Source organism: Panicum virgatum, chromosome 2N (genome assembly GCF_016808335.1).
Source record: "Panicum virgatum strain AP13 chromosome 2N, P.virgatum_v5, whole genome shotgun sequence".
Lineage (NCBI taxonomy): Eukaryota > Viridiplantae > Streptophyta > Magnoliopsida > Poales > Poaceae > Panicum > Panicum virgatum.
In genome coordinates, this window is record NC_053146.1 from 51,706,251 (window position 1) to 51,733,930 (window position 27,680).

The 27,680-nt window shown below is 44.7% G+C and overlaps 4 protein-coding genes across 4 annotated transcripts; 1 reads left to right on the plus strand and 3 right to left on the minus strand.

Annotated features, from left to right (window-relative positions):
• Nucleotides 1-9,084: 9,084 nt before the first annotated feature.
• On the minus strand, nucleotides 9,085-10,668 carry LOC120662738 (mucin-1-like). The gene is made up of 2 exons (XM_039941822.1): nucleotides 10,479-10,668; nucleotides 9,085-9,854 (listed from the first exon to the last, which is right to left on the minus strand). Exons 1-2 carry the CDS (start codon nucleotides 10,666-10,668, stop codon nucleotides 9,085-9,087), a joined length of 960 nt encoding a protein of 319 aa, XP_039797756.1.
• A 1,056-nt stretch (nucleotides 10,669-11,724) lies between these two features.
• LOC120661113 (chaperone protein dnaJ 10-like) lies at nucleotides 11,725-17,183 on the minus strand. Its single transcript, XM_039939816.1, has 10 exons — nucleotides 16,829-17,183; nucleotides 16,677-16,736; nucleotides 16,079-16,161; nucleotides 15,673-15,832; nucleotides 14,847-14,976; nucleotides 14,387-14,545; nucleotides 14,106-14,284; nucleotides 13,928-14,008; nucleotides 13,691-13,834; nucleotides 11,725-12,217 (listed from the first exon to the last, which is right to left on the minus strand). The coding sequence occupies exons 1-10, from the start codon at nucleotides 16,913-16,915 to the stop codon at nucleotides 12,128-12,130; spliced, it is 1,173 nt and encodes a 390-aa protein (XP_039795750.1). The 5' UTR covers nucleotides 16,916-17,183; the 3' UTR covers nucleotides 11,725-12,127.
• Nucleotides 17,184-20,077: 2,894 nt separating this feature from the next.
• On the plus strand, nucleotides 20,078-21,995 carry LOC120661114 (chitinase-like protein 1). The gene is made up of 3 exons (XM_039939817.1): nucleotides 20,078-20,751; nucleotides 20,842-20,998; nucleotides 21,177-21,995. The coding sequence occupies exons 1-3, from the start codon at nucleotides 20,349-20,351 to the stop codon at nucleotides 21,607-21,609; spliced, it is 993 nt and encodes a 330-aa protein (XP_039795751.1). The 5' UTR covers nucleotides 20,078-20,348; the 3' UTR covers nucleotides 21,610-21,995.
• A 530-nt stretch (nucleotides 21,996-22,525) lies between these two features.
• LOC120661115 (methyl-CpG-binding domain-containing protein 2-like) lies at nucleotides 22,526-26,530 on the minus strand. The gene is made up of 5 exons (XM_039939818.1): nucleotides 26,364-26,530; nucleotides 24,525-25,051; nucleotides 24,112-24,165; nucleotides 23,623-23,792; nucleotides 22,526-23,175 (listed from the first exon to the last, which is right to left on the minus strand). Exons 2-5 carry the CDS (start codon nucleotides 25,019-25,021, stop codon nucleotides 22,967-22,969), a joined length of 930 nt encoding a protein of 309 aa, XP_039795752.1. The 5' UTR covers nucleotides 25,022-25,051; nucleotides 26,364-26,530; the 3' UTR covers nucleotides 22,526-22,966.
• Between the last annotated feature and the right edge of the window lie 1,150 nt (nucleotides 26,531-27,680).

Genomic DNA, 27,680 nt, shown 5'->3' on the forward strand with positions numbered 1-27,680 from the left:
TAGTAAAGAGTGTACTATGAGACTTGGGTTGGAAATAGAAAGCATGGCGATACCATACAATATTCATTCACCCGGGGGGCAATTAACAACGAATCAAACTGTTAAACAAGTACCTTTGCAGCTCCAAGAAAAAGTTTTTGCCACTCATTTGATCTTGTTACCAGCTCAGAGAGTAGATATTATACTTGGCATGAATTGGATGAAAATACACAGAGTTCTCTTGGACAATCTTTCGCAAACTGTGCACATCAATTCTCCCACCCATGGTTCTATGGCCTTGCATCTCATGGACCATATATCTTCAACACCTACGGTGAATCAGGTTGAGATCAAAAGTCTGGCTGAAATACCAGTGGTGTGTGAATATCCGGATGTTTTTCCGAATGACTTACCAGGCATGCCACCTGACCGTAAGATAGAGTTTGCCATTGAATTGCAACCGGGAACGGCACCAATTGCCAGAAGACCTTATCGTATGCCACCCAATGAGTTAGCAGAACTAAAGAAGCAATTGCAGGAGTTGCTTGATAAGGGTTATATCCGTCCTAGCACTTCACCTTGGGGTTGTCCAGCGCTCTTTGTTAAAAAGAAAGATCAAAGCCTCAGGTTGTGTGTGGACTATCGGCCTTTGAATGCTGTCACTATCAAAAACAAATATCCACTCCCCCGAATTGATATTTTGTTTGATCAGTTAGTCGGGGCCAAGGTATTCTCCAAAATTGATCTTCGATCGGGCTATCATCAAATAAAAATTAGGCTCGAAGATATCCCAAAGACGGCTTTCTCCACACGATATGGGCTTTATGAATATCTCGTTATGTCATTTGGATTGACGAATGCCCCGGCTCATTTCATGTATCTCATGAACTCGGTGTTTATGCCCGAGTTAGATAAGTTTGTCGTGGTTTTCATTGACGACATTCTTATATATTCCAAGAATGAAGAAGAACATGCTGAGCATCTTCGCATTGTTCTCCAGTGTCTTCAGGAACACAAGTTGTATGCCAAATTCACCAAGTGTGAGTTTTGGCTAAAGGAGGTTCCATTCCTGGGTCATGTTATATCAGAAGATGGAATTTCTGTTGACCCCAGTAAAATCCAAGATGTTTTGAATTGGGAAGCACCTACATCTGTTCCGGAAATTCGGAGTTTTCTTGGGCTAGCAGGATATTACCGGCGGTTTGTTTCGGATTTTTCAAAAATTGCTAAGCCCATGACTGAGTTGCTCAAGAAAGGGGTGAAATTTAATTGGAATGATAAATATGATCAGGCTTTTCTGACCTTGAGGAAACTTTTGACATCTGCCCCTGTTTTAGCCCAACCTGATATTACTCGACCCTTTGATGTATATTGTGATGCATCAGGTACGGGTTTAGGTTGTGTCCTCATGCAAGACCGTCGAGTAATTGCTTATGCTTCCAGAGCACTCCGGCGACATGAGGAAAATTATGCCACCCATGATTTAGAACTAGTAGCAGTGGTTCATGCTTTGAAGATCTGGCGTCATTATCTTCTGGGCAATCCTGTTCATATATATACGGACCATAAAAGTCTCAAGTATATTTTCACCCAGAATGAACTAAATCTACGCCAAAGGCGATGGTTGGAATTGATTAAGGATTATGATTTGGAGATTCACTATCACCCGGGTAAGGCCAATGTGGTTGCATATGCTTTAAGCCGCAAGGCTCAGTGCAACTGCCTATCTATTGTGCCTTACAATGAAACCCTTTGTTATGAACTGGAAAAATTAAACTTGGGGATCATCACACACGGCAGTCTTAATAATTTGGTCCTTTTATCTACTCTTCGAGATCAGATTATTTCTGCTCAAAAACATAATGTCGGGATGGAAAAGATTCGCCAAAGACTTGCTGAAAATGACCCGGGGGTGAAGTGTTTTCATTTAGATGAGGCTGGAATTCTATGGTTTAAGGATCGTTTGGTGGTACCTAAAGATTTAGAGCTCCGAAAGCAAATCCTTGATGAAGCCCATCTCTCTAGGTATTCTATCCACCCGGGCAGCAATAAAATGTATCAAGATCTGAAGCAGCGATTTTGGTGGACAAGAATGAAGCGGGAAATTGCCAAATATGTGTCTGAGTGTGACATTTGTAAAAGAGTTAAAGCGAGCCACTTGAGATCAGCTGGTCTTCTTCAACCGCTGGCTATTCCATCAGGAAAATGGGAAGATATTAGTATGGATTTCATTGTTGGACTTCCCAAGACTTCTAAAGGATATGATTCTATTTGGGTTATTGTGGACCGTCTGACGAAGTCAGCTCATTTCCTTCCCGTAAAAACCATCTATAGGGCACAACATTATGCTGAGCTTTATATCAGTCGTATCCTGAGTTTGCATGGAGTACCCAGGACTATCATTTCTGACCGTGGTACCCAATTCGTTGCACGTTTTTGGGAACACTTCCATGCAGCCCTTGGTACTCAACTCATTCGCAGTTCGGCTTATCATCCTCAGACTGATGGTCAGGCGGAGAGAATAAATCAGATTCTCAAAGATATGCTTAGAGCCTGTGCACTCACCTATAGTCATAAATGGGATGAGTGTCTACCTTTAGCTGAATTCTCGTATAATAACAGCTATCAGGAAAGCATCAAAATGGCTCCTTTTGAGGCATTATATGGGCGAAGGTGTAGAACTCCATTGAATTGGTCAGAAGCCGGTGAGAGAAATGTATTCGGCCCTGATATGGTTAGTGAGGCGGAAGAACAAGTCCGGGTTATACAGGAGAACTTGAAAATAGCACAATCCCGGCAGAAAAGCTATGCGGACAAGAAACGTCAATCGATCTCGTTCCAAGTGGGAGATCATGTTTATTTACGGGTATCTCCAATGAGAGGAGTCCAACGGTTCGGTGTGAAGGGAAAGCTCGCCCCTCGCTTTGTTGGGCCTTTTCCTATCATTGAACAATGTGGGCCAGTAGCATATCGCCTGGAACTTCCTGCCCAATTATCCGCAGTTCATAATATATTCCATGTCTCCCAGCTCAGGAAATGCCTCCGTGTTCCAAACAAGATAATGGACATAGAGAAGTTACAAGTGGAGCCCGATCTTGTCTATCCAGAGCATCCAGTGAAAATTGTTGATCACAAGACTCGGGTCACTCGAAATCAAACCAGCAATTTCTATAAGGTACAATGGGGTAATCACTCAGAGCGAGAAGCTACCTGGGAAACGAAGGAATTTGTTCAGTCCAAATGTCCTGAGTTGCTCCAATTATACCAAGGTATATAATTTCCGACTTCCTTTCAATTCGGCATTTTTCTCCTAAATCTCGGGATGAGATTTCTTTTAGGGGGAAGGATTGTAACAATTCGATTTTCAAATTCAAATCAAAGTTTCGAATTCACCAAAGTTTGAATGAAGTTTAGCTAAATTCAAACCTTACACGTGGGCCCACCTGTCAATCTCCCACTCTCCCTTCTCCCTGTGCGGCACAGTCGCGGTAATGAAGGCCGACGTCTCCCGAAGCCGTGCGTGGACGTCGAGCAGCGTCGCCGCGTTGCTCAGCCGTCGAAGGTCGTCAAGTCGTTCACGCCCTCTTCCCGAGCTCGCCATCTGCCCTCATTTACTTCTCTCACGCGCTCGCTCTCTTCTTCCTCGGTTCACCGTGGTTGAGCTTGAGCAGCACGTCGTCCCGACCAAATCGCGAGATTCTTCTACGAATTTCCAATCCACCGCAACCATGGGTTAATCGCCTAACTAGCTAACCCTACAAGTCCTCCAATCCCAGCCTGGACACCCCCGTCGCCGGGAATCGAAGTTTTTCCGGCCGCCGGCCGTCAGTGACGCCGAGATCCACTCCGCCGTCGAACTCCCACCTCCGACCGCCGTTTTCTTCGCCCCATGCTCAAATCGACCCTAGGTGAGCCACTGGTGCTCATGCTCTCCACGTTCCTTCGCGTTCGCGAGGTTTCCACGTTCGTTCCGCGCCATGCCGCCGCCGGCCACCGTGCTCGCCGCCGCCGCACGCTGAGCACCATGCTCGCGCCGCCCCCCCCCACCCCCCCCGCCCCACTTGCGCGCGCACCAGTGCCGCCTGACCCCGCTGATGCTCGCACCACGCCGCTTCGCCACCGCCTGGCCCCGCCGCCACCGGCACAAGCGCGCCGCCGCTCCTCTGCTTAGCGTCGCCGCCGCTAGGGCTCGCCGAGCCAGCCGCCCCGCCGCCTGGGGCTGCGCGCGCGGGCCCCACCGCGCAGCTGCTGCTGCGCTACCGCGCAAGCCGCCGTCGGCCGCCGCCGCCGCGGGCCTCGCCCCCCCTGCGCCGGCGAGCCGCGCCATGGCGTGCGTGCCTGGCCGCACCCCCCCCCCTCTCTCTGTTTTGTTCCACTGACCGGTGGGACCCACGAGTCAGGGTTAGGGTGGTTAATTTCTTTAGTGTGCTGAAACTTCAAAAATGTGTATTAAATCAAGGAAAAATGTGAAATAAATGTTGTTGGGTTTGTTAGAGTAAGATCTATGGAGGAAAAATATCCATGATGGCGAAATGACCTTTTTACCCCTGCAAGAATTTAGATTGTGTTTAGTCTTGCTTAATTAGTTTCTATAGATTTGTTAATCTAAAAATTGTGAAATTTTTGTAGTAGCTTGCTTTAAGCATGAGTGATCCACCATAAAATTTTCATACTCATCGGACCTAGTTTAGTATATGAATATAATATGTAACCAAACTTAAATATGTGTATAGGTATAATAATATTTATTTTACATGTAAGTTTTTATACAAATTATAAGAGGCAAATAATATTGTCTTTGCTAGTCATATTTTATTTTATAGTAAATCATGCTCTAATTTATAATTTGGCCTCTAATTGTTCTAGCACTAGGGTTAAAGTTAATTATCACCATACCTGTGTCATTTTATGTAAATTGTTACTTTGTTAATGTTTATCTTCTAATGGCAAATTCATGATGGCATTTACTCATTGTCTCATATGCATGGCATTTACTCATTGTCTCATGTGCATGCATATAGAAACCGCGACCGAGGAAGTCGTGTACGAGGTGATCGCTAGCTCTGAGCAGCAGCCCGCAGGCAAGCCCCGGTGCACATCCGTTTATTTCAAACTATGACACCTATATTATGTTTCTATTACTTGCGCATTAGGTTAAGGAATTATTTGAAACCCTAGTTGCATGATCCCTAGGTCTCCTCGAGTTATACTAGTGTGTAGAGGACGATAGAAATGCTATGCTTAATAGAACTCGGTAGAAGACGAGTGATTTCGGGTCACTCGCGAGATATAGAATATCTCGTTATTTTGAGTATATGGAATATTGGAATAGGTTGGATAAGGAAAAGAAAGTGGAGACCGGGCAGGGAAAGGTTAGCCCCGCCTGTGTCGGTTAAGGACCGTTCGTTGCCTGGCCCTGTGATCGAGTTTGAATTGTACTAACCGCATGCCGGGAGTAGGAGGTAGTCGAAACCGGTAAGCCGAGTACTGCCTTGTTTCGAAAGTACAGAACTTCATCACCACCCCTTAGGGCGAGTCGGGTAGTCGCGGAGAATTGGGATGCATATGTTTACTTTTGGTGGTCTCTCGTTGAGCCCGGCTGACTATATGTAGGTGGGGCGGTTCTGTAGTTCGAGGCGGGGAGGGGAATGGTTGGTTGTATTGTCCGACGGGGCAAATACGTGCCGTGTTGGTTAGGTTCACCTTGCAAGGTTAAAACGGATCGATCCGCCGTACGTCGCATCTCGGATATGAGCACCTTGATCATAGCACCACATCATAGTGATGCTATATGGATTTTAAGTGATGAGTAGTAGGGTCTACCAGGAATTATTACTCCATGTTGTTATGATTGCTTAGCAGGTGCAAATAATAGTAATGATTTATGAATATAGAATTTGTAGCTAAAAGAGGGAAAATAAGGACTCATTTCTAGAGCTTTTTCTGCAAAAGTAACCAACAGCCAAAAGCCTTGCATGTCTAGTTATGTGGGCTAAGTTATATCCATTGGTCGGGTAAGCCTTGTGGAGTATTAGTATACTCAGGGTTGTGGCTCAAACTATTTCAGGTCAGGATGAGATAGACTTCTGCCCTTGTTGTGCTAAGTTCATCCAGCTTGGCGCAGATGGTTGGGAGGTGGCCGGACCAGATGCTTAATCCTTGCTAGTTTCCAAATCACACACCCGTGGGCTGAGTGTGTGATTCGTTACTACGCTTCATGTATTATAGACGGCAAGTTTACTATATCGGACTTTGTTTTAAAACTGAAGTTGCTCTTGTATATTATTTTATGTACTCAAACCAGGTTTGTAAACTTGATGCACCATACTCGGTATTGTAATCGTATTTATATGTACTCGTCATGTTTGTACTGCCTGCGCTCACCTTCGCGTGAGACTACTGGTGTTTGTTTCGATCGGAATGTCGGTTTCGAAAGGACTGTCAAATTAAACCGTTAAGCCAAATGTGCCTGATGTGTTCAAATGATGGCCATTTAGCTTAATTTGAGTTTTAATTTGGCGGTTCTGTCACAGAAGGCCGCCGTGCCAGCGCCGTCCCGCCGATTAGGGAAGGCCGCTGCACCAGGCGCTGCCATCCGTGCCGTATTCTATCTACACATCTTATTATCTTATTTCATTAGCACAATCGTTGAATCTTTGAACATGTGCAGATATGATTTCGACGCTCTGATAAACAACATATTCTTCCTAACTAACAAAATAAAACTTCTATCACAACAAATATTGCAACATGGGCAGGAGGCGGACCTTGGTATTGAATGCGACTTCATGTTGGTTGTGTGGCATCAGATGCTTGCCGCAGCTTTAGCCTTCTTCCCATCAGTAGAGAGGTCCTATCTTGGAAAAAGAAATCAGATGGTAGCAGCTTCTTGGCGCAATAGCGGCAATAATGGGTGAATGATTAACCCTAGTGATAATGGCTTTATAGATATGGTGATTGAAAGGCAAGGAGATATTATGCTTTTTGAAAGGTTTTACGGCAATCAGGACATACCAATTAACCACTTGATTGATTGATAGGATAATTTATACTTAATTTTTGCCCCTCCATTTATACTACTCTATTTCCTAGTGCATAAGAAAAGAAATATGCAGGGATCAATTTTCTCCCATAATTGCGCACACCTTTTTCTTTTCCTTCCATATAAAACAATGATATCAATTATTATCCTTCCAAAATTCCATAAAACAATGATGTCAATTATTATCCTTCTAAAAAAATTTAACGACAAGAATTATGGGCGAATAATGATCACACCGCGTGAATCAGGGAGTGAGAGATGGAAAGGACGAAGGAAAAAAATAAAAGTGAATGTGGGTACATTCGGGTGGGTAGAGGAGGCCATTGTGACAAAATAAAATTCATTTTGGGCGGAATCATTTTCCTCTCTCTGTTTTTTCGGTCCACCATTATCCTGTCAACCACCCGGCCTTACATGTGGGCCTTTAAGAGGTGTTTTGTGAGGTAGGTGGGTGGGTTAATCTTAGTGAGAAATGTTCTCAATTCTTTTATTTTTTATAGTATAGAGATGAAATCACAATAAAATGCAATGATCAGGTATATCCTTTGTCCACCACAACTATGATACCCTCAAACCCTCCCCCACCACCACCACCCAAATCACCATCTACATTACCACCCGTAGATTCAATAAAGAAAATAATTGTGCATCTTTATTTTTTATTATTTTTAAAAGATATATAATTCCACCATAAATTTTGGTCTGGTACAACACCCAACCCATCACTAATGGATGGATCCGAAATATATATAATGAGAATCAAACAATAACACTATATTATAATCTTAATGGATTCGAATACAATGAGAATGTGAAAACACAACAAACTCGTGTTGAAAAAAAAACCATCATAGAAGAAAAAAAAACAACTGTAACATCGTTGCGCGCCTGCGCCTAGGCCCCATGCGATCCTTTTTCCAGCTTGCGCTGGCTACATCACGCGCCTGGCTTGGCGATGGCACGGCTAGCACGGTGTTGCCGGATCTTCAACCAGAGCGTGAGCTCACCCGTTGACGATACAGCAGTATCGAGGGCTGATCAGGAATACGATCACACAGTATCTACAGCGTATGAGATATTCGATTGTGGTAACATAAGGATATGTCTGCTAGAAATCTAAAATTACCACTGCTACAAAAAGTAGCATTAGTACTGGGCGTTTGGGGTCATTAGTAGCGGCTGCCGCAGCTGGCGTTACTAAATGTACATCTATTTAGTACCGGTCGCAGTGCCCGGTACTAAATGCACTACCACTTAGAAAAATATGTCAGAATAAATATGTGTGCGCCGTGGTTCAAACTCGTGACCTATGAGGCTATGACCTCGCGCCTCTACCATACACACCCACACAGCACATGTGAGTATATAGGAGATGCTATTCTTTTGAAGTAACCCGAGCGGACCATTTAGTACTAGGCCATGACCATTTAGTACCGATTTTTAACACCACCCGGTATTAAATGGTGGCATTTAGTATCAGATGGTGTTATGATCTGGTACGCCATTTAGTACTGGGTTATAACACTAACCGGTACTAAACGGTGGCATTTAGTACCGGACGGTGTTGTAATCCGGTATTAAATGGCTCCTGGGAGCACTGTGTTGTAGAACCGGTACTAAATTGATATTAGTACCGACTTTAAAGCAACCGGTATTAATCGGAGTTCGACGAATGCCTCTTTTTTTCTAGTAGTGTACATATTGCATAGTAGCTTTTGATGACCATACTAGTTATCCATTCCAGAGAATGAAACTATAACTTCGCTTAAGAAAAAGAGTTAAATATACCCGCGGCCCTCGAATTTGTCCTGAGGTGTCACTTAGGTCCACGGACTCGCAAAATCGAAATCTGTCACTCTGAACTTGTTAAGTTGTGTCACTTTAGTCCATACCCCTTGACATGGCACCATGTGGCATGAATATATGCAAAAAAAACCTCCAAATTTGCTATCTTCTACCTTCACCCCCTCCCTCTCGTTCTTCTCTTTCTCTCACCCCACGCCTCCTCTGCTTCCTCCACAGTGCGTGGAGCTCGCCGCTGCTCCCTGCCTCCTCGCCTTCCACTAGAGCTCGCGGTCGTGGCATGCGCCGGCAGCCCTCCGTGGCGTGCAGCTGCGGCTCGTGGTCGGCAGAGGCGGCTCGGCGGCCCGTTGTCGGTGGAGGCGGCTCGGTGGCGGGAAGCGGGACCGCGGCGAACATGCGGCATGGCTGCGGCCCTGCAGGACGGCGGCGAGGGCGCGGCGCGGTGGCGGGCCCTCTCCTCCCATCTCCACCCTTGCTCGCTGCCGCTTCGAGCCTCCTCCCTCCACTGTGTCGACCGTCCTCGAGCTCTGGCTGGCCACAAGCGGATCTGGGGCGACGGAGGGCGCGTCGTCCTGCTCACCCACGGCGGCGGAGCCCTCGGCGGAGGAAGCAGCGGCGTGCTTGCCCGCGGCCGCGGAGCGCCCGGCGGAGTGCGCACCGGCGGGATCACTCGCGGGGTAGGAGCGCCCGGCCGAGCTCACGTCAGCGTGCTCGCCTAGCCCGCACTGGAAGGTCCCGGCGGAGCGCGCGTCGGCGTGCGGGCCCGCAGTGGCGGAGGGGCCGGCGGAGCGCGCGTTGCGTGCTCGCCTGCGGCGGCGGAGGGTTCGACCGAGCGCGCGTCGGCATGCTCGCCCGCGGGAGCCTTTCCTCGAGTTCGCGCCGGGGGGGGCCTCGCCGACGTCGCGGCCAGGAGCGGCGGCGGGTGGCTGGGCGAGCGCGTCGTCCGGGCGTACACCGCGGACGTGGCCCCTCGGCGGCATGCCGGCGTTCATGGCGCCCGAGGTGGCGCGCGGGGAGGAGCAAGGCCCCGCTGCACGCTGGACACCAAGCTTTTGAGGATGTAGATATAGAAGAAGGTAAAATTCAAGGTGGTTTTTTTGCATATATTCATGCCCCTTAAAGGGTTATGGATCTAAGTGGCACAATTTAACAAGTTTAGGATATCAGATTTTGATTTTGCAAGTTCGTGAACCAAAGTGGCACCTGAGCACAAGTGTGAAGACCGCTGGTGTATTTAACTCTAAGAAAAACATTGTCGGGGCCACGTGCAAGGCTCGTATGTGATCTGCACATGCAGCAACACTAGTACTTGCGCCCCTGTGAGCATTTCCTTTTCACCTTTTTATATAACTTTTTGTATTAGCTAATATATTCGGTTAGAAGGTAATTCAAAGTAGAGGTAAAAGGAAAACTATATTGCAAGGAAGTTGAATAAGATGCATACGTTTAACTATATTACTAAGTAATTACAAGGTAGACATGGTAGCAGAATATTATATTATCTTACATACAAATAGTATCCAACATATACTGATTGTGAAATCCATTTCATTTTAAGATGGACGATAAGTGCATATGGCACATTCAGACCGCGGTAGGATGATAACTATAAGGGTTTATTCATTATATGATGAGAGGGGCATTTTGCTAGTACCTTGCTTCACACGAGGAATATGGCCAATGGTGGAGGCCATCCTGGCGTCGGCAACACTTTCTCTATCACTGTTGCCAACAACAAAGGTGAGGCCACTGTTCCAGCTATGCACCAGCTTCACAATCGGCAATGACGCCCGCACAAGCTTCTGGCATGACAGATGGTTGGATGGAGAGGCACCAAAAGACATTGCGCCGGTGTTGGGCTTGGAGGAAGAACCACTCCGTAGCGGCTGCCCTCACGGCTAGACAGTGGATGCGATGCCTTCATAGGATGTACACCGAGCCAGCGGCACGTCAATTTGTGGTTCTTTGGACTCACCTGCAACAAGTTCAACTTACGGACCAGGAGGACACGGTATTGTGGAGGTTCACTGCCAATGGAGCCTACTCTGCAAGCTCAGCTTATGATGTCCAGTTTCAAGGAAGTTTCGCTGACCAACAATGGAACACTATTTGGAGGGCGCAAGTAGAGAACAAAACCAAGTTTTTCATTTGGCTGCTGCTACAGAGAAGACTGCTCACAAATGATTGCATCATCAAATATGGAGGCCAAGCAAACCCAATCTGCCAACTCTGTCACATAGGGGATGAAACAACCACTCACATCATGGCCAAGTGCTCGTACGCAACAGAGGTTTGGCGTACAATGGCAACCCGTACTCAACTTTTTGTTCCTCCTACACTGAACATGCACCGGATCAAAGATTGGTGGACTCGCTTATCTGCAGCAAACAGCCAACACCTAGACCGGTATTCGCAAGTTATCATCTACACTGCTTGGAACATTTGGAAGGAGTTCTGGCGGAGGGTGTTTGACAACAAGGCACAAAGACCGTCACAACTAGTAGAGGTAATCACACAAGACCTTCATGATTTTAGTTTAGCACGAGAGCAAGACTAGTTGATTTCCTGTAAATATTGTCAATTAGTTTTCTTCTCCTCTGGTTTTTGTAATCCCTTGTACATATCTTGCTACCTACTATAATGCATAAGCAAAGCACCTGCTATATTCCTCAAAAAAAAAAAGGTGAGGCCCTGGGTGTTCTGAGAGACTGGAAGTAAAGCCTCTACAGGAGCTTGGTTCGTTGAAAGAAACATGTCAAACATTAGATGAGAAGAACATGCTAATCATTGCAAGAACCTAACAGTTGGCATAATAGAACCCATCTCATGGAACAAAAAAAGAGCGCTAGGGCACTGTGATCAGACACCCCAGTTGCCCGTCATCCGAGATTCAGAGTTGCAGAGAAAGTAGGAGATGATCGATTGTCACGAGACAAGCTGTTGTTTTCACAGATGGGCCATAGGCTAAAACAATTATGCACCCATAGACACATGAAGCAAAGGGGAGGTGATAGTTCATGTACAACAATGGTTGACCTGTTGCTGCCTCAACACACAACAGCAGCACAAGCCTGCCTGCAGCCCTATACACAACACAAGGCTGACGCCGTTGCATGCTTGATTGATTGATTACACAACTGAAGAAAATAAGAAAAGGAAAGATGCAATGATACCAAGCTGCTGCCTTACTTTAATGCTACTAATGTTACAAATAAAAATGGCGACCATGCCATCATCTACTACACAAGCAATATTGTACAAAATGACGACCCACACAAAACGGAGCTGCTGCGCTCCAAGCAGTCATGGAATGGGGTCCCTCTGTGCGCCTGGTGGTGCGGTAGGCATTGGGAAGAAATAATCGCCGAATCGAGGGGCCTCCACGTATGGACTCTGGACAGGAAAAAGACATGTATTCAGTCTTTTGTTTGGCAGAGCAAACTTTCATGCCAAAAGAGTGTTTGTTTATCATATAAGCATCTTTAATCAGATACAACAAAAATGGATCATTTCTGTTCTTGGTAGAGGTACAACCATTGAAATGACAATTTTTGTACTCTGTTTTCATTGAGTTAATGGGATGAAAGACAATCTAGGAGTTGTGCTTGGAACTGATGTTAACATAACTCGGAACCGGTGCTTTGCCATGGCAATCTAGAGTTGGGTTTGACCACATTGAGTGCATGCATAATCGAGTAGGCTGGTTCTCCAATATGAGACGTACAAATTCCTTATGCAAAGCTCACAGGACCAGTCGTTAAATCAGGTACTGGAGAAAAAAAAGGCCACTAGGTCAAAATTACAAGTGGAAAGTTGTGGTGGATAGCAGCTTTCTTTTGTGGTGTTCAGGATCCCATGGTTTGTAATTCAGCTTGGCTTTCTCCAACGGAGCTAATGCCGAATTGAAGAACTTAAACGGAAAGGCACATAAGGTGGCAAAAAAAAAGAAGATAAAAGAGAGGGAGGGAGGGAGGGAGAGCTTGCAAACTTCTCTGAACCCGGTAGCCAGCAGAACCCTAATTCATGGGTTAGGGACAAAGTGGTGGCAGCCGAAGAATAAGCAGCAAAAAAGGAATAAAATTAACATGATGATTTATATTTTGATCCGATATGTTGAGACTTAGCTAATTAGCAGTGACCTGTTGAAGGGTCAAGTGGAAGTCGAAGGTGAATATGGGGGCGTACAACCTCTAGGACAAGGAGGAACTAGTTAAAAGGTCATATTGATGCCATCTTTTTATATCTATGCTTGTCCGAGCTATATCATTTTCATTTACAGTATACCTCAGGTCAGCAATGCTTGAGGTTTCAGATAAGTAAGATCAGCATCAAACAAGTTCTTTGCCTTGTCTGAAATCTCAAATTTTCTTGACTGGAGGGAGTACTTCCCAACACCTGAAGCATTCTATATGTTGAAGTTGAACCTACGATACATATAACTTTTAAACAAAACAAGCATGCCAACTTTTGATACTTCTTCAGATAATACCATTCACCCCCTCTCCGGTGCCATAACAATTAGCATTGGCCGCATCACCAGAAAGTCTGGCTGGCACTGGTCACTGTCTACAGATGGGCTGGCTTTTTAACACTTTTAAGTAAGGTTAGCGTTGCACTGAAGTTCAATCACACTCTTAGTCTTGATACAAATGCAAAACTGCTTTTTTTTTGAATTTTTTAAGTTGCACTGGATAACTTAATAAAAAATTAAAAAACAGTAGAATCTAAAACCCTGCATCTGTCAGGTTTAGTCCATGTTACTAACACAGTAGAGAGTAAATAAGAGTATAAGACTTGTAACTCCAAGATGTGAGTGACCAAAACAATCATAGGCTCTTAGGTTGTAGCGAATATCTAAATATTTACCTGGGCATAAGGTGGATTTGCATCGAACATTTGATCCCTAGGAGAATTTGGTGATGAATCCGGAGAACTACCATCATTGTCATCTGAGTTATTTATCGTATTTCTCATTGCTGCTGGCTCTCCCTCTGTAGCCAGCTTAACACGCTGAAGAAAAAAGCCCAACTTAGCCCAAGGACCAAAACTGCATAATAACGTACACATAAAAAAAAGCATAGAAACATATATGAGGAACTGTACCTGGAATATTTTGCCTAAAGTTTTCAATCCTTTAGCTCGAGCTCGCAGTTCCTCTTTCCTGACACTGCTGTCTTGAAGCACCTGATATTGATCGAATATTTAAAATCACCGTCACAAGTTATGACAATAAAATTGAAGTTGGATAGAAAAACATCGAAAGGTAGAAATGAAAACAGACCATTTGACACACATGTGATAGGGTTGCCTCTATATCAGCAACATTAAGCTTCCACAAGGAATCCACCATAACACTTTTGTGAGTCTGCAAGTAAGCCTCCAGTTCCTCTTCGGTGTAGTGGCACTCAGCACTGAGATGTTTCTTCAAGTCTTCCTGCAGCTGCATAAGAGCTATTGCACCTGCAGATACATTAAAAAAAACCCTCATAAGTAAATTGTGGGTCTGTGCTAGCACCAAATTATTAATTTTAAGAGAAAATTGTTGAACATAATAACTTTTACCTGTCACAGCTGTTACTTGTGATTTAATAAAATGCCCTTTGTTTCTGAACCATTCAGCTATAAACGGAACACCAAGATATAAAGCTTTCTTTCCAAGCTCCTTCGCAGCTTGTCTTGAGTACACATAACCAATAGTACTCAGCATGTCAATACCATATGCTGCAAATAAGAAATGGGACCACAGAAGAACCCTGAGTTAATATATAATTGTACTCAGGCTATGATCTTAAAAAGGAAAAGAAGTGCCACCGAATGTTGTTTTGCTACTTGACTCATATAGGGATACATAGGAAGAAAAGGGTGAGGGGGGAAAAGATTCTGAGCTACGAGGTTGAGCTAAAAGAAGAAAAGGCATCCAAACTGTTGAGTTGTTGCATGGACATATACAACATAGCAAGTGATAAAAGGGTTATCATGAATATTTCAGGGAGGTAGATAAAGGGTTATCATGAACACATACCTGCATTAGAGAGTCTAGTCACCTCAGCTTCAGCATGCTGGATAAATTCCTCTTTGTTTCCTTGAACATAAAGGTGCAATCTATTCTTCAGTGCCTCTGCTAGCTTCTCTTCCCTTTCCTTCTGTACAACCTACAGTCATAATTATATCCTTAAACAAGTACTACAGCAGAAACTAGACAAAAAAGGGGCATGAAAAACACCAACCACCAAATTCAATAAACTGAATTTTGGAAGCGCTAAAAAGTTTTATTGTTGAATATTCAAAGCACTAGTAATGAACAGAAATTCAGGTAGCACTTCCGCGCAGCTGCAATAAATTAAGGTAGCATTTCCATACATCTCCAACAAAGAATGATTATTAATATCAAGCATTAATCTGGAGTGCCGCAGAATGAAGATTTCTCATTCCAATAACAGGATTTAACAAAGTAATAGGAGAAAAGTAATAGGAGAAATCAGTGTCAAAGTTCAGTGTGTGGGGATCACGTTTGTATAACTTGACGAATAACATGTTAGAAAGGGTAAGTTAGTTTAGTGAAGCAAAATACAAAACATTCCCATGTATGCCCTCTGATTTTGAGCTTCTAATGTCAGGAGATTCCTTTCGCTGAACAATAGTTTCAGTTTCACTATGAAATTATTGAAGTATTAGTTAAAGTATGTGACAATAACAACAGACCACCATGAATTGCTTGCATAGTATATAGTGAGAAGCTAGAAAGAAATTCATAGGTTTATAGAAACAAAGAGCTATGAGTTCCAATCAAGAATGAATTTGTCAAATATAATGGAATGCCCATTAATCATTCTGGAAAAGAGTCATACTCGCATTTGCTCTTGCAACTTCCTGGCATCGATTTGTTCGTCTTCACTAAAACCATCAAGTGAAGCCATGGATGCCATCGCCAGTTGACCAATGTAATCCTCAAAGAGCTCGCTACCAAACAGCATTGCAAATATTGCTGCAGGATCAATTATGGCTTCCCTGTATAGGACGTTAACAAAATATGTTAGAATGAAATCATCTGACAAGATTTGACAGCATATGGGGTCAAATCACCAATTATTGTTGGAGCTACAGCTGAGAAAAAGGAGGAAAAAATCACTGTGTTGAATCTCTAAGCACTCAACTACACATAACTACAGATATGTTCTTTCTCCTAGACAGCTCCAGTTCTTTAAATATTATTTTAACAGTTTAACATAGTGTGAAGTATTTTTCAATACGTACGTTGAAATACCAGATTTCCCATATGAGTCATAGGCTTGACGCTGCGCGGGGTCACTGAGTACTTGGTATGCCTCCCCCAATTCCTGCATTTGCAATGAAGATGTGATTCCGCTTTTGGGTCAGTATGATTTTTGTAGTGATGACAAATAGTATCTCAAAGTAACAAGATGGCCTGCATCGATGGTCAATGGATTTCAAGTAACTTAATAATGTCCTAAATGCACTTGGATGATGGCTTTTAATACAGTATCGGTTTCTACCATGAAGTCATGAACAATGAAACATTACAGCTACTCCATACATGCCTACATGCCACAAGGGTACCATAGTTCATTCATTCATAGATTCACCAGATGCTGAAACACAGAAAATGCTAGTACATTTTAGAAAACGATAGGAGCAGACAAGAAGGAGAAGCGTGATCACCATATTCCGACATCTAACAATATGGCAACATTGTTCTAGACAACTTCCTGGCCAGCCGCAGCGGCATGGTAGTTACAGAATGAGCAGTAGGATCGCGCAGTTGCGGTTTGAGAGCTGAACAAGTCAGTGGAGCAGTAGGAGGAGCAGGAGAGAGCCGGGCGAGCAGACTTGCCTGGAACTTCTCCGCCGCGAGCGGATCATTGGGGTTCTTGTCCGGATGGACCTGCCTCGCCTGCAACACCAGCAGCGAACACCGGAATGAGGCCAAATCACCACCCGATCAAACGGCAAAAACCTCAAGGCGGGGAAGCGCGCGCGCGGCACCTTGACGTAGTACGCCTTCTTGATCTCCGCCTCGGTGGCCGCCGGGGTCACTCCCAGCACGTCGTAGTACCCCGTCTCCCTTACCATCGAACCAATCTACTCCTCTCCTCTCCTCCGCTCCGCTCCGCTCTCCCTCCTCCCGCCGCCCCGGTTCGATCGGAGCCCTCCCGAGATCTCCGGCCGCCGCTCACCGCCCGTCCCCTCCCTCCGCGCGGGTGGTGCGAGACAGCGAGAGAGGGGGGCGAGGTGGCCGGCGCTGCAATGCTCTGGCGGGCTGGCGGCTGCCGGGGAAATCTGACCATAAAGCGCGTCGAATAATTCGCGTGCTTGCGCCCCCCCCCCCCCCCCCCCCCCCCCGCCACCGTACTGTACTGTAATGCGGGGATGAGTCACATTGACATGGAATTCTCGGCTCGCCGCTGGTCAAAATCGGGCTCCCTCGGTAAAAAGTAAAAACCCCCCCTCGTCCCCCAACCCAAGACGAGCTCGAGGTTGTTTAGACTAATCCACCAGCTAATCCCGCGGGTTAAGCGAGTGATTATCGCGCTGATGACGTGGCGCGTGGTGGAGTGGGTGGACCACATGGCCGGCGCAGACCCCGCGGAGTCAAGCAAGAGGGCGGGGTGGGGATGACCGAGAGGGAGAGGAGGAGCAACGAAGGCCCATCTGTCAGAGACTGGGTTACGCGGCCCGTGGGTCCCAGGTCCACGCACTGCTAACTGATGGGCCGGGCACGGCCCACTTGCTATTCATCCATCAGAGAATTTTTACCTTTTGCTCCCCCCCCCCCGGTTTGGCCTTTTGGGCATGCACAGAAATTGTACCTTTTGGGAAGCATCCAGTGATGGATTGCTTGGGTTGGGTCTCGAATGAAAGTCGCCAGAAACGTTGCATTGGCTGGGTTTTACAGAGGACAACACCATCATCATCTAGAAGCAACACCCTTGTTCCTCCACGTAGCTTTTCCTCTGCAAAAATAAATGGTTTTCGCCGCATATGGTAAGACCTTGTTCGTGCCGGTCATTTGGAAGGCTATTCCCTAGTCCACGACGCCATGGAGCAGCTGAGTGGATGACTGGATCCCCTGTCCGAAAGGGAAAAAAGGGAGGGAGGTCGGGATGGGCGGTGGAGGCGCGCTTGGAGGCAGGCAGGCAGTGCGTGCGTGGAAAGCCGTTGGTCCGACGCCCCCTAACCAAACACGGCCACAGCTCCGAAAGCCGCCTGCCTAATCGCGGCTCCGGCCGCCTGACCCCCGCCCCAAACACGCATGGGCAACGTGTTCCGAGGCATCCTGTCGCACTCAGCAGCTGCTGCTTCTGCTAACCGCTTGTTTAGTTCACTTCAAAATTCCAAAACTTTACAAGATTTTCTATACATATCGAATTTTTGAATACATGCATGAAGTATTAAATATAATTAAACAAAATAACTAATTACACAATTTGTCTATAATTTGCGAGACGAATCTTTTAAACCTAGTTAATCGATGATCGAATAATAATTACTAAATACAAACGAAAGTATTACAGTAATTTACAACTTCTTTTTTATACATCTAAACGGCTAAGTCTACTCCGAGGAGGCAGCAGGCATGGCTGCACCTCCCCTGCCAAGGATGAAGGACCCGGCAACAGGCGGAGAAGGAACGTTCTGGATGGTCTGGTCGACGACGACGACACGACCCTTCATCGCTAAGCCAGCGCAAGGCAAAAGCAACCCATCAGCGTGTTTCGTAGAACCCTTTTTCATTTTCATTCTTCCTTAGCAACTGATGATTTCGAGCTGTGGAATTGAATTGGATTAGATCGGATGATTCAGAGTGAGTGCCTAGTTGCTGACCGAGCAAGCAACATGCCAGAGCAAGCAGTCGAACACTGTAGCTACAGGTACCTTGCAGTTGCAGCGATTTCAGGGCAAAAATGAATCTTGTTTGCATGGAGTACCAAATTAAGTTTATTTACAAAATCTTACTCTAATCATGCGATCAAAAATCTCATTAGATTCGTCATGTGAAGTAGCGCAGGGGTTGTGGAGTTAGTTTCGTAAACTATCTTTATTTAATATTCTTAATTAATGGTCAAAGTTGTCTACAGTAATTTGTCCTACTCATTACTCAACCAAACAGGACCCATACCGGACGGCAAGAGATACACTGTTCGAAGTCGTATTATCCTAAACGCTAAATGGTAAACAGTCGATCACCTCGCATTTAATCTATTATTCAAGCAAAATAGGTGTTTAATCAAATAAAACGGTGATACTTCTATTAGTCTCACAATTTAAAAGGTATAACTCAGTTCATAATATACAGTGATACTTCTATTACGGTGAAGTAATGCTTTTTTTCTTGTAAGATACTTCTATAGTCTCACAATTTCTTTGATTCTAAAAACTCATCCGTGAATGATATTCATATTCTCCAATGGCATAACTAATTAAGACCGTAGTTATAACAAGGCTGGTTCCATCTGCAAGAAACCGAAACAATCCAAATGCATCGCGTACCACGACCACCAATTATATTTAAACTGTATTTGTCCTAGAGCCAATCGTCGTATAGGCTGATATCGTGAGGCGACGAGATTCGTGCTGCATTGTTCTGGCGTCAAATTTGGTCTACTGGTTATAAAGAAGGAACACAAAGAGGTACAGATATGTATATATAAATATTCCCTCTAAGCTCTAAATATAATAACTTTTGAAATTTTAGTATAAATTAAGAAAAAGAGAATTTTCTTTCACGATCCTTATTATACCACACGAGCCAGCTTCTGACTGACCAGCTCATAATTTGATTGCTACAATTAATGATTAGGATGGGACTTGTTTGGCCAGCTCTTGATTCGATATAGCAATCTTAATAATTTGGTACAAATTTGACCATAAAAGAAGAAAAAAACGATAGTTATTTTGATTACACGAGGGATCACATGTTAATCGCGCTACAAGTTAATTTTGAAGATGCATGGAGTTTACTTGCAATTAATGCAACTCTCGAATTCAACTTCAACTAGGATGAAACGCTAATTAAGCTTTAGTTGAGTAATGACGAGCGATTCATTTGTTGTTAACTTGTTATTCCGTGTTAAAGAAACTACTGACGGGAAGGGGGAAAAACGTACTACTAGAGAACAAAACATTCTTGCAGAAACAGCGGCGGACATTTTTAGAGAAATGCAACGGAAAAAGGGCAAAAGGCCATCCTGCGTTGCTGCCCGGCCCGGGCGCTTCTTCCCCCTTGACGGCCTCCCGCCACCGACACCCACCACACTCCCCCACGTCGGCACATGTGTGGTTGCCCCTTCGCTTTCCCCCCTCCCTTACCTCACACTCCTTGCCACCGATTAATCTCCATCTCCTCCCCTTCAACCACCGCGAGGTCTCCAGCTACCGCGCGCCCTCCAGCTGCGTCGCGCGCGCATTCGTCAGATCCAGAATCGAGCCCCCGGCCGAGATCCGGCTGGCTCTCTAGCGAGCTTCGGGCCGAGCAGCAGCGGGGATCGGAGAGAGGGAGACCAGGATGAAGCGGAGGACGCGGAACAAGATCATCCTCTGGTCGCTGGCCGTGACGGCGGTGGCGGTGCTGGTGGGCGGCACGATCGCGCTGGTGCTGACGGCGGGGACGTGGAAGGCCAAGATCAAGAAGTCGCAGGAGAAGATCTGCAACAAGGGGTGGGAGTGCTCGGGGAGCAAGTACTGCTGCAACGACACCATCACCGACTTCTTCAAGGTCTACCAGTTCGAGAACCTCTTCGCCAAGCGCAACACCCCCGTCGCGCACGCCGTCGGGTTCTGGGACTACCAGGCCTTCATCACCGCCGCCGCGTTCTTCGAGCCGCAGGGGTTCTGCACCACCGGCGGCAAGCAGATGCAGATGATGGAGCTCTGCGCCTTCCTCGGCCACGTCGGCGCCAAGACCTCCTGTAAGCGAAGATTCTCTCTCAGCTTTGCTTGCTTGCTCTGCTTCCATTTGGTTTGAGCAGGAGTTTGACTCGCCAGCGCCGGAATTGCAGGTGGGTATGGCGTGGCGACCGGAGGGCCGACGGCGTGGGGGCTCTGCTACAACCACGAGATGAGCCCCGACCAGATCTACTGTGACAAGACCTACACCCAGTACCCCTGCGTCGAGGGCGCCGAGTACTACGGCCGTGGCGCGATCCCCGTCTACTGGTAATGCTTTCCCCATTTCTGCCAATTCAGCTACTCGCATTGAGCTTCCAGCTAACCATTGAAATCCTCTTGTTGGCCATGGCTCGATCAATTGGAGCTGGAGAGCAGTAGAAATTAGCAGCCATGCTAAGGATTTCCAGTGGTCTGATCTACTAGTTGGTTACCTTAATTCTGTCAGGAACTACAACTACGGTGCGGCGGGCGACGGGATCAAGGAGGACCTGTTGCACCACCCCGAGTACTTGGAGCAGAATGCAACGCTGGCATTCATGGCGGCAATGTGGCGGTGGATGACACCGATCAAGAAGAGTCAGCCATCAGCGCACGAAGCGTTTGTGGGCACCTGGAAGCCCACCAAGAATGACACGCTCAGCAAGCGCCTGCCTGGGTTCGGAGCCACCATGAACATACTCTACGGCGAATCAATCTGTGGCAGGGGATTCATCGACGCCATGAACGTCATCATCTCGCACTACCAGTACTACCTTGACCTCATGGGGGTTGGCCGTGAGCACTCTGGAGACAACCGCGACTGCGCTGAGCAGGCCCCGTTCAATCCCTCCAGCAAACCAGATGACCAGCAGCAGCAACAGCAGCAATCAGGAAGCTAGAATGGACCCATTACCGCGGCCACACGTGTTGTACACCTGTTCTTGCCATTGCCACTGATCAAGCTTCATGTGCTACAGCAAGCTGCTGATTCTTCAGTATGCGTGAAGCTGCTTTGGATTGATGTTGTTTTGAGTGGCTGATCAGTATGTGCTGTCTATGGGAATTGGGAAATTTGTAACCATTGTACCATGGTGTCCATAGATAGTCTGTTTTTGTTTCCTTGATTTTGTCAGATACAACATACATGTGTTAAAGAGGATGGTTAAACTGAACGTAGCAAGGCTTCTTTTCTGAACTTATGTACGTCTGCTACGAAAAGTATGTCTGCTTAATTGAACATACTTTGACTTTCGCTGAACTTTCTGTATGTCTGATATTCTTAATTTGTCAAACTTTCTGAATTTGAGCAGTTGCTAGCCTGCTAGTACAATGTTGGTATTTATACTAGAACATGTTCATGACATTTCTCGACAGAATTATTCTCAGGTATCCCTTTTCGTTTATGTTAGGCCCCGTTTGGTTGCTCCTAGTTTGGTTGTTCCTAGCGCTACAAGAGAATCTTGTATGTATGCAATACTAAATGAAGTCTATTCGCAAAACCTCTTTATGGATGAGTGTAACATTCCGCGACGAATCTAATGACGGTAACTAATCGAAGATTGGCTACAGTAATACTACAGTAACCATCCTCTAATCATACGGTCAAAGATCTCATTAAATTTGTCTCGCTAGGTAGCATAGGGTTGTGAAGTTAGTTTTGTAAACTGTATTTATTTAATATCTCTAATTAATAGTCAAAATTTACTACAGTAGCTTGCGCTACAAAACCAAATAAGGCTTAATTCGTAATAACCATCAAAAGCACAGCAACTGTCTTAACCAGAAGAAACTAGTTCACTATCACACACCGAAACAGAAACATGCTTAGAGAAATGCAATAGCACTGGCATAGTCATTTCACCACCATTGCTACTGGTCCATCAAACAAAAAGAACAGTAGATTAAATCCGACATACAGCAGAACTAGGTCACTACAACAATTCACCTTACACAAAGAAAAATAGTGAAAAACACTTATCTTACATAAGCAGGTTCTCCTAGCTAAGTACATGGTAATAGACATACTTATCCGCAGGAGTTCCATACGGCTCTCAACTCTGATACAAATTTTTCGTTAAGTCGCTGCCCCCAAAGTGTTGGATTCCAGGTCAGCCAGCCTCTGTGGTTTTACTACATGTAAGGCTAGTGTGGCCTCACAAAACAGAGAAACTGTCTCCCAAGTGCAATGAAAATAGAGGCTCCATAAAACAATGAAAGGGGGCAGTTGGGATTTCGCCGTTGACCACTAAATACTTTTCAGGTAGATGTGTCTCCATTCTGAGCATCCTCCAACTTCGGTTTCTGTTCATCAGAGAGATGGTTTGACTCTTCTGACAACGAGCTTCCTGCTTTTCTCTTCCGGGTTAGCTCTATTTCTTCTGATCCAATTGTCTCATCAGCACGAGAAGCTTCTTCGCTAGCGTCTCCTTCATGTGCTGTAGGAACTGCCCAGGATATGGGGCTCACTGAAACAGAAGGTTCAAATATGGAATCAGAAAAGTTTAGTGAGCCTAGCCGTGCACATAACACATAGCCAACTTATGGCAGTTAGCAAGACCTGTTTGGATAGTTTTGGGTAGAAACAGTTTTCCCAATAAATCCCAATCACCCCAAATTGCCCCCACAAGAAATTCATTCTGAATTTTTATGTACCACAAGTCCACAATATCATTTCAATAGGTTAAATAAATTCACTACTCCCATACATAGTCACAGATTCAATCTGATTAAGTAACCTGAAACCCAGATAGCTACAGCATCCTAGCAAACCATATATTTTCCAAACATCTGCTAGTTTGCCCATATAATTGAAGACATCATTCAAGATTTAATATGCAAAACTTTATCTAAGAATTAATGGTCATGCACTATGTTGGAAGTCATTATTAGTTTGATGGTACCCAATTACGGACCTTCTTCTGGTTGAAAAGACTTAGACATAATTGTACTTGCTTCATCGCTTGGATTTACCAACTTCGGTTTCTTTTTGACATAGTCCTGCCGCAGAGGTCTAGGTATTTGGAATGAAAACTGTGCTAAAGTTACACCCTGTGCAACATACTCTGGATTCTCTTGGAGGAACCTGCCAAAGTAAGACATGGATACTTTAAGACAGACAGGTCAAAGCATATGTAAAGAATTCAGAAATAATAAAGAAAGAGGCAGTGGGTAACTGGTATAGTTAACAAACATACTATTCATTTGGAGTATCTACACATAACAAACTATAAATAAAATATTATTTGTCAAACTATAAATAAAATATTTTTTGTTGTGTAAGTTCCACATCAAGAATTCAAGATGTTGCAACTTTTCACAATGCAATTCAGGGAAAGAAATCTAAAGCTCAGTGCATAAAGAATGGCATTCAAGGAAGTTTTGAAGAAATTAGAGTGGCATACCTATCAATTTCAACCAGAGACCTCAGTTTCCTTCCAGTAGGAGAGGTATAGTACCTGAAACGAATTGAAGAAGGCAGCACAAACAATATTAAGTTCAGAAAATGCGGTAAGAAATGTATAACTTTGTATGTCCCACATGTACCTAATTGTACCCACGATAATGCAGGCAAGCATTGCAGAATTTTCCTATCTTTGTGATATTTTGCAGAAAATTTTGGAAACTTCATAATGTGCCAACCAAAATGCAAGTGCAAGCTCATATAAGCACCTATGTTTTGGGTTCTTTTCTATATGACTATATGACTAATGATAATTTGAAAGAAATGATGAGAGCCATAAAAGTTGGAAAAAAATTCATGCAAAAGAGAATAAGATCAGAGCAAACACAGTACTGAGAGAAAAACATTACTTACACATCAGCAAATTTGGTGCCCCCTTCACCCCTTATCCTGATCTGCCTCTCCCAACCACGAGGGGGTTGTGCAATATTGGGTTTGTCAATAGCCCAAAGCCTGCTGCCATCCTGAGATATATCTTCTGGGTCATTACACGTTACATTGGGTCTCCACTCACGAGCTCGTTTGCATACAAAAGGTTCCTGTATAATGCGTTCACGAATTTCTTCATACTTATGTTTTGTGGGAATAAGTCTCCATTTGAAACATTTAGCACATTGGACAGTGAATGCCCCAATGGATGGCGATATCCCTCTTATTATGCCTGATTTCTGTGCACGGCTTTCACCCAGTTCGTCTTGCTCTTTATCTCCTGCTTCAGGGTTGAAAACGACCATTTGATTTGATGCACATTCAGAAGAAAAGTTATCATTGTCAAATCGAGAGCCATTAGTATCTGAAGGCACGACAACCCGACTCGTCTTTGATGATTGAGGAGATTTAGAACTTTCCATAGGTTTTGTACAAATAGTTAGCCTAGGTACCTGCAGTTGGTAAATGTTAGATTTCCATTCTATGAACAGAATAACAATCCCATGCGGAATATGTGCACATTACATAAACAACATGTGATGCTCAATTCACTAGTGAATAGAGCTAGAAAAATATAACACAGAATAAACAAAAACATACAGCTGAGTGCAAGCGAGAAAAAGAAAACAAACTGAACAAAAATAAAGATGAGTGAGACAACATTGCTTATTTATTCTTTCGCATGCGCTGCAAACCATAATCAATTCATTTAGATGAATACTGCCCTTTTAATTTTTGTCCCTTATTGCTCCGCAAAATCAGTAGTAGCTCTGGAGTCAGAATATTTATTCAATAATCTTAATCCAATGGTCTAAAATGAGAGACACATATTGGCAGTGTTACCCTAAACGTTTAAACGGACTAAATGGTCACCGACCATTAGCTATTTATTCGGGCTAAACAGCGATTTAAACGGACTAAACGGTGATTAGACGGGATAAACAGATGATTACATGGACACAATAAGCCACTGTGTAGCGCGTACACCGCGTGTACACGGGCTGAACGGCCGTGTACGCGAACAGCGCATATTGGGTAGATACTAGCTGTGGGACAGATATGAATGCAAACAATGAAATGTGACGTTATATATTTAATACAAGAGTTGTTCTTTATCTCGTTTCCTTTTTGTTAGGTAGCTTGAATTATAATATGAGTTACAGACTCATGATTCATGAAGTTCAAATAATGCATGAAGAATAATAGTATGATGCATGATAACCTAGCCTGCATAAGCAAACGAACCAACTTCGTTAAATGTGGTAATAAAGGCTCATGATACCTCATAGGAAAGAATAGCTAGAACAACCTTTCATACCAAGTTACAAACTGTTGTATGACACAAATTCAAGAAGGATCCCTGAATCCAGATTTTATGAGGGAAACGGGGGGGGGGGGGGGGGGGGGGGGGGGGGAGAGGATCCCCACCAAATATATTTCAAGGAGCTTCTTGCAGCTCAGGAAAGCCAGGGGGTTCAGCAGATTTTACAAAGTGAGAAGTGTACCAAAAGCTAATGTAAGATTACATATTTGAACAAAAGGAGTGACACCAGGCTTCTGAACTCAGATTAATGAGCCTTATTCAGGGGCGGATCCAGCATAGAACATGGGTGAACACATGTACACCCAATAATTCTTGCAAACGAAATAGAAGTTAGTAGGTAATATCTTGTAACTGGATTCAGATCCGAATACAAATAGTTTTGTTAGGGTTTGGGGTGCTCCGTCTCGCACAGCATAAGGAAAGAGAAGGGGCGGGCATACCTGGAGGATGCGCTCATCGCCGGCAAAGGGCTGGCCGAAGACAGGAGAAATGGCGGCGCCGCTCGCCCAGTCGTCGCCGCCGGGGAAGGAAGAGCAAGTGAGGACAGAGTCCGAGAGAAGGGAAAGCTTTAAGAAACAGAGCGAGGAGATGAACCCGAGGCCCTGAGCAGCTGAGCCCTGAGCGGGAGCCGGGAGGGCTGTCAATGAGCCGAGCTCGAGCGAGCCTGAGGATCGCGAGCCGAGATCGATCTAAGCGTGTTAGGATTCATTTGGAATGGAGTTTTTTTTATAGTAAAATCAAATAAATAATTTTTTAAGAAATTTTTATGGTTTAGATATTTAGAATGGAGAAAAACTTTTTGGCATACATGCTACGTTGGCCTCGCTCGCTGGCCGAGTCTCGCCGAGGGTCTGCATTTTGTTTAGGCACCAAACCTGCATATTTGATCCCTATTCAAGATATGGACCTCGTTAAGAATCGCTGTGTTCGTATGGATTGTCAGCCAACCAGCCAGCAATATTGTTCTCTCATACTAAATCAGCACCAGCCACCAGCTAGCAGCCAGTCGACAGTATTTTTTTCTCATAACAAATCAGCACCAACCATCAGCCACAGCCAAGCGAACACATCGAATATATCAATGTCAGAGCGATTTCAACAGATTCTCTATCAAACTTTCTATTCACCTCAAACTAGGAGGCCTCCAAATATCATTTTCCACCCCCTAAACCTAGGGAGCTATAGGGCCCCACTCAACAGACTCTTGTTGGATGAATGGGGTTGAAATATGAGGACTCTTGCCGAATTTGGATGTATTATTTGGAGCCTGTGAGATGGGGGCAGCCTCTAAAATCTATATGAGGCTATGATTTGGAGGGGCCATTGCTGGAGATGTTTTATTAGAGCAACTTCAGCATGCTTTCTAAATAAGCTCTCATCTTAATTTTGGAGAGTGAAATAAAAAATCACACTCCAGCAGACCCTCCACTACTCTTATTTTGGAAAGGTCTGTAAATCTCTTTCTCCACCCTCTATCCTAAAGGGTCTCAGAACTATCGTGAGACAAATAAGTCCCACTCTATATATTAAAAGAAGAGAGTAAGGTTTAGAGGGCACTGTTAAAGTTGATGTTAAAAAAATAGCCCTAAAAAAATAGAGGGAGTCTACTCAACAAGTAGGACTCTTAGAAACAACAATACTGCTCTTTTGTTTCCTGAGTCGAAGTTATTCCTCGTGGACCCGTCTTCACTGCATCAACACTACAATTCTCACGAATCTCCTCGTTTATCTTCTATACTCTTTCCAACATACAACTG